This window comes from Capra hircus, chromosome 18 (assembly GCF_001704415.2).
Source record: "Capra hircus breed San Clemente chromosome 18, ASM170441v1, whole genome shotgun sequence".
NCBI classification, from domain to species: Eukaryota; Metazoa; Chordata; class Mammalia; order Artiodactyla; family Bovidae; genus Capra; species Capra hircus.
Window position 1 is genome coordinate 58,068,772 of NC_030825.1, and position 7,145 is coordinate 58,075,916.

The 7,145-nt window shown below is 53.2% G+C and overlaps 1 protein-coding gene across 1 annotated transcript; it reads right to left on the reverse strand.

Annotated features, from left to right (window-relative positions):
• Positions 803–6,562, reverse strand: KLK8 (kallikrein related peptidase 8). The gene is made up of 6 exons (XM_005692751.1): positions 6,492–6,562; positions 5,995–6,072; positions 5,381–5,540; positions 4,934–5,193; positions 2,911–3,044; positions 803–1,004 (listed from the first exon to the last, which is right to left on the reverse strand). The coding sequence occupies exons 2-6, from the start codon at positions 6,062–6,064 to the stop codon at positions 849–851; spliced, it is 780 nt and encodes a 259-aa protein (XP_005692808.1). The 5' UTR covers positions 6,065–6,072; positions 6,492–6,562; the 3' UTR covers positions 803–848.

Genomic DNA, 7,145 nt, shown 5'->3' on the forward strand with positions numbered 1-7,145 from the left:
CCCTACTTTGCATATCTCACAGTTTATAAGGATAAATCTCCCCATAGTCAGAGCTATGGTTTTTCCAGTAGTCATGTACAGATGTGAGAGGTGGACCCTAAAGAAGGCTGAGCACCAAAGAATTGATGCTTTCAAGCTGTGGTGTGGGAGAAGACTCTTGACAGTCCCTTGGACTGCAAGGAGATCAAACCAGTCAATCCTAAAGGAGATCAGTCCTGAATATTCATTGGAAGGACTGGCGCTCCAGTACTTTGGCCTCCTTATGGGAAGAGCTGACTCACTGGAAAAGACCCTGATGCTGGGAAAGACTGGGGACAAGAGAAGGGGATGACAGAGGATGAGATGGTTGGATGGCATCACCGACTCACTGGACATGAATTTGAGCAAACTCCAGGAGACAGAAAAAGAAAGGGGAGCATGGCATACTGCTCTCCACGGGGTCGCAAAGAGTCAGGCAAGACTGAATGACTGAACAACAACAGCATCTCCCCCCAGAGCTTAGTAAGTTTAGCTGCTCAGAAAAACCGAACAGAAACTCTTTTAATGGTCTTTTTCAGGCCAGTCCATTGGACATCTGAAAATCCTTACATCTTCTCTCTCCTCTGAAACTAATCTCCCATTTCTCCAAGTCCTCCCAGAAAAAAAAAAAAAAAAAAAGGGCAGGGGGGAGGGGAAAAATTTTGGACAGTGGTGATGGGCAGAATGACCATGGGAATTCTGATCTCTCCATCTCCGGGGTGCAGACCCTCTGCCCCTCCACCCCTCCCAGGAAGGCCAAAGCACAGACAGGCAGGGAGCCAGGCTGATGCTGTGAGTTTATTGAGGGAGGTTTAGAGCTTGTCTTGGGATCAGCCCCTGCTGCCTATGGTCTTCTTAATCCAGTCCAAGGAGTGGCAGACTTTGCTGTAGACACCAGGTTTCTCAGGCCGCCCACAGGGGTCTGAGCCCCACGATGTGATGCCCTGGAGAACGCCATTGCACACCAGCGGGCCCCCAGAATCTCCCTAGAAGGGGAGAATAGAAGATTTTCACCTAAGTTGCTCAACTGTTACCAGCATTTCATGGGCTTCCCTGGTGACTCAGATGGTAAAGAATCTGCCCACAATGTGGGAGACCTGGGTTCAATTCCTGGGTCTGGAAGATCCCAGAAGGGGATGGCTACCCACTCCAGCATGCTTGCCTGGTGAATCCCCTGGACAGAGGAGCCTGGTGGGGCTTCAGCCCACGGGATCACAAAGAGTCGGACTGACTGAGCAACTAATGGAAACACACACACCAGCATTTGTACCATCTCTCTCACGTGATTGGTTCCCCGGGCATAAGATCACTGTATCCTGGGAACAATGGTGAGAGAGAGGGGTGGGGCTTCCACGTGTGGGGATACAGACAGGATGTCTAAGGGCAATGGAGGAAATCGTGATCAACGCAGGAAGAGAATGCTCTCTGGAGGGTCCAATCCAGAGAGCAGAGAGTAGCAATTGCATCGGGGAGACTGAGCTCCTCCATACTTTGGCCACCTGATGCGAAGAGCTGACTCACTGGAAAAGACCCTGATGCTGGGAAAGACTGACATCAGGAGAAGGGGATGATAGAGGATGAGATGGTTGGATGGCATCACCGACTCAGTACACATGAGTTTGAGCAAACTCTGGGAGATAGTGAAGGACAGGGGAGCCTGACATGCTGCAGTCCATGGGGTCGCAAAGAGTGGGACATGGCTGAGCGACTGAACAGTAACAACAACAATTCCTGGCCAATCTGGAAGAGATCGTCTAGTTACAAAACACAGGAGAAAGGAGCCGGGTTCTCGTGGATATACTCACACCCAAGGGGAACCGGTGAGCATGTGGGAAGACATTATTGTCTCTAAGGGATCAGCCGGAAAAGACTAGCTTCCACAGCAACATCTAATGGAAATGATTCTATTCTTGGCCAATAGGAAAGGGAATGATTCTATTCCTGGCCAATAGGAAAGGGAGCACTGAAGCATTGTCTTCAGGGACCAATCCTTAGCAGAAGGGGTGGGGACAAATCCAAGTGGAGCCGTGAGGACTGAACTTGAAGCCAGTAGGCTAGAGAGTTCTGTATCAATGGCAAAGCCCAAGATGTGTCATCTTGAGGATGGGGAGCCCATTGAGGAAGCCCTGAAATCAACGGTGCCATCTTCTGGCCAGTTGGGAAGACAGCGTTGCTCCCCAAGGTACCAGTCATGAGAGAAGGTAGCCATGCTAGGGAACCCAGTCAGGACCTGGAGAAAAGTAGCTCACTCTACGCTCATCTAAAGTCTGCACAAACTCCAAGTGCTAACAGTAGGAAAGAGGGCAGGGAGCATATCCCTCAAGGACTTAGCTTCTCCCTCCCTTTAATCCCCTACCCCTCCCTGCACCTTCCCCAGCTGGCAAGCGTTCCCAAGGAAACAGCAAGGCCGATTCAATTATTCTGATTCTTGCGCTGTGCAGCCTGCAGGGAGAATGTGCCTCCTCTGAACTCGCTTCCCACTCTGTAGAGAGAGGGGTGCTGACTCTTTGGGATCACCCCACTGCCAAGCCTCACATCTCTGCAAGGCGAGTGAGGGAAGAAGGAAGTTTCAGGACTTCCCCGGTGCCCCAGTGGATAAGAATCTGCCTGCCAATGCAGGGGACTCGGGTTTGATCCCTGGCCCGGGAAGATCCCACATGCTGCAGAGGAACTAAGCCTGGGCGCCACAACTACTGAGTTCACGCGCCTAGAGTCTGCGCTCGGCAACAAGAGAGCAATGAGAGGCTCTTGTGCCTCAGCGAAGAGGAACCCACGCCCCCCACACACACCCCATCCAGTTCGCTGCAACTGGAGAAAGCCCGAGCAAAGCCACGGAGACCCAGCACAGCCGAAAATAAATAAATAAAAGAGGGAGTTTCCGAAGGCACTCACCTGGCACGTGTCAGCCCCACTGCTGTCGCTGGCACAGACCATGCTATCCGTGACTTGCCCCGGGTAGGCTTTCTCACACTGATGCTGCGGAATGATTTTTACTTCTGCACAGTTGAGAGTGTCAGGAAAATTCTCTGAGGGAGCAGAGGTTGTAAGTTGCCAGAGACAGCAATCCTTTCCCTCCATCCCTGTCGGGACCTAACACCCATAGCTGCACAGGGCTTTCTGAGACATCTCACAGGAGGGCACGTTCTCCTCTCATCGCAGGAAACAAAGCCATGGCCCCTGCTGTTTCTTTTTCTCCACCCAGAGAAGGACTTTTGGACCCTACTGTTCGTTTCTTGCCTTTCAAATGAGGGGTCGGATGACAGGGGGACCTGGAAGCACCCCTCTGTGACACCTCTGAATCTTTCCAATCTTCCCATTCCCAGACCAGCAAGTCCTCCATCTCAGCTCGGTCCTACTTCTTCCAAATATCACCTCTTCCTAGAAGCCTTCCCTGATTATTCTAACTACAACACCACATCTCCATCACTCCCTTTCCTCTCACCTCCCCCCTACAATATTCCATTATAGCACTTGGCTCCACCAAATATTTCATTTTATATGTATTTGTTTATCGTCTATTCCTCCACCTAGCATGCAACTCCACAAGGCTTTGTATGGTACAACACCTGGGGCATATCAGATGCTCACAAAATAAGTGCTGAAACAGATGATGGGCAGTGGAACTAGTTTTTCTTATTAACCTTTGAAAAACAGACTTCAGAGGGAAAAATTCTACCTGGTACTTCTATGTACCAGAAGCTATATGCCCAGAATCTCATTTAATCCTCACATGAGCTCTTGGAAGAAGGGAGCCATTCATTCTTTCACCCATGCATTCCTTCAACAAATGTTTACCGAAGACATACTGTATCCCGGTCACCACCCTGAACACTAGGAACATACAGTGAAGAAAACAGATATAATCTGAGTCCTCGTGGAGCTTAGAAACCCATTGGATAATTATGCCCATTTTGTAGCTGAGCAAACTGAGGTCAAGAGATGGGAAGGGACTTGCCCAGAGAAAAGGGGCAGAACCATGGTTTGAACTGACTTGCCTGATTCATGAGCAGGTAGCTTTCCACAGCAGCCCATTGTTTTCTTAGGAGTCAGACAGGCAGGGACCTGAATCCTGATTTTTGCTTTCCTAGCAAATCGCTTCACCTCTGAGCTGAGCCCCAATCTCTTCATTGTGAAGCAGCGCTAAGGGCTCCCTGAACTCTGAAGCCCCAGAGGAAGGACCTCAGTGGAGTCCAGACTTGAGTCAAGAAAGAGGAGGGAGCTGGGGATCTAGACTGAGCGTCCTGGGGGAGAAAAGGCCCGTACCCCTGGGTGTGGCAGGATCTGGGGCCAGAATCTTGGGTTCAAGATGGAGAAGAGGGAGCCTATCCTCCTGGGCCCCTGAGTCCCTGTATCCCAAGTCTGTTGTGAAGGTTACATAAAACTCTGAACAACAGGATAGGGCTTCCCTGGTGGTGCAGATGGTAAAGTATTTGCCTGCCAATGCAGGAATCCCAGGTTTAATCTCTGGGTCAGAAAGATTCCCCTGGAGAAGGGAATGGCTACTCACTCCAGTATTCTTGCCTGGAGAATTCCACGGACACTGGAGCCTGGCAGGCTACAGTCCATGGGGTCACAAAGAGTCAGGCTCGACTAGCAACGAACACTTTGACTTTCTGTACAACAGAAAGTCTCTTAACTCTCTAACTTAAAGGTGGAGGGATGCCACTCATCCACTATTCAACTCATCCACTCTTCATTCATCCATCCATCCACTTTTCTGAGCCCTATTAAACAATCTGTTTCCTTTCCCCCCATCATGCCTGTCCGTATTCTGGTCCTGAAGGTTTCTAACGTGGACCGCCCATGACTGTCAACCTCACAGTCATGTTCCCTTCCTCATCTGCTCTAGAGGCTAAGTGTCGCCAATGGCTCGGGGTCCACTGGGCCAACCAGCTCCTCCTTTCCTTCCCACTACCTCGGGGGCTGGTGACAGTGCCCCAGCCTGAGATGGTGCACTTCTGGCCAGCTTGAGGGCAGTGATCCGCCAGCTTGATGGGCTTCACTTTGGGCCCCAGGGGTACCCGGCCACGTAGTTGAATGAGCATCAGGTCGTAGCTGTGGTCGTTGTTGCTGCTGTTGTAGCAGGGGTGCGGGATGGACTGAGCCACGGCCCTCTCTTGTTCTGACTCATCCTTATTCTTCAGGCTGTGCTCTCCCACGCGGACTGTGTATTTCCTGTGATGATGGGGGGTGGTTGGGCACCCAGGCAGGAATCTGGGCTCCCAGACCCTCCTCTCTGAGACCCAGGTCCCCTCTTCTCTCAGACTTCCATTCTCAGAGACCCGCTCCCCAGCTCGCCCTTTCTCAAGAGGAGCCCCAGCCCGCTCTTTCTCCACCACCTCTGCTGCAGGAATCCACTCACTTTTTTTGACAGTGGGCTGCTGTAAGAACCCAGTTGTCCTCTATGAGAACACCCCCGCAGATGAGCCGGACACCCTGGAACAAGGCCGTCTGCCATGGCTGAGAGTGAGGCTTGCATTCCTTCCCTTCCAGCACCTTGCTCTCCTGTGCCCTCAAGTGTCCTGGAGGCAGGAGGGAGAAGTTTGGGGCAGGAAAACACAGTGGGTTCAAACGGATACACACACACACCCCCTCCTCCGGCGTCTGCTACCCGGCTTGCACATGCTGCTGCACAGATGCACACGTACACTCGTGGAAGGCCATGAGTCACCAAACACGGAGTCACACAGCTGAGCCTGCGTGCACCCGCCCCATAGACTCTCGTGAATATCTGCGCCCTTCAGCAGGCAGCCTTGCTGGCTTTGGTGTGCTCCTGCAATACCCAGCAGAAACGAACACATTCCTACCAGCTGCCACGTGTACCAGGCCTCCACCCTCTGGACACCCCACAGGAACTCCCACATGTCATCTCACACTTCCCATCTCCCCACAGGCCACCACAGGCACCCACGTAGCCACCATCACGGTGTTCCCCCAGGCTCATGTGCTCCACTGATGCCTTCTGGGCCCCCTCACCTGCCCGGGATTCCGACAGCAAGAGCAGGAGCATCCAGATCCAAACTGCAGCAGGTGAGGGACGTCCCATGGTGGGGCCTGGGAGACAAGAGGACAGGGCTGAGCGGAGGAGGAAAGAGGAGACCAAAACCCTAGTAATCTCAGGATTGGGGTGGGGAGAAGCAAGATCCTGGACCATTCTTCTGGGTCTTGCAGGAAGCAGGAGCTGAGGACCCAGAGTCTTGGTTCTGAAGAAGAATGAGATGGGGCTCCAGATTGCTGAATCTGAGTTGCTGGGAGCCCAAGGGGTTGGATTCCCGCATTCCAAGGAAGGAGGCAGTCAGGGTCTCCGACTCCTGAGTCTGAAGGAAGAGCCAATTGGGAGCTGAGACTCCTAAGTCTTGGAGAGCATGGGGCTGGGGTGCTGATTGCTGGGTCTCCAAGGAGGAAGGGAGCTGAGGTTCTGGGGTAGGGGGCGGGGGTCTGATACCCTGTGCCTGAGAACTTTGGCATCTCACCTTATAGAATTCAGGGGGCGGGGTCACCTACTGATTCGGACCCAGAGGAAGAGCTCCCAGTACTTCAGCTCTGTGTGCCTGGTACAAGATCCTGGAGCCTTTTAACTGGAACGGCCCGCCTCCCGCTCCGACTCCTCCCACCCGGAGCCGGCAGAGCACCGAGGAACTGGAACCCTGGGTACGGCTGAGGAGAGGCTGGGGGCCTAAACGGGAAATCTTGAGGGAGGAGGGCCTGGAATCTCCAACTCTTGAGGTCTGGGAGGGAAGGAGCTTAGTACTGTGACTCCTGGATCTGAATCAGAAAGGAATGGAAGCCCAGACTCCTGGAGCTGAGGGAGGAGGGGCTGGGGGCCTGGGCTCCTGGGCTCCTGGGTCTGAGGGAGGAGGGGCTGGAGGCTGAATTCTTACGGTTAATTTTTTTGGAAGGAGAGATTCGGAGACTGGGTTTTTGTGGGAGGAGGGTGCACCCGAATGGGAGTCAAGCCCGTTTTCTGGGTCCCAACTTCTGAGGGCGGAGCGCCCCGCCCGCTGGCTGCCCCCTGCGAGGTCCAGATTCCGGGAAGGCAGGTTTGGGAGGCGCTGTGACCTGGTTTCCCCTTCCCCTGGGGGCGACGGGACCGGCCCAAGCAGAGCCCAGGAGCCTTGCTGCAATAG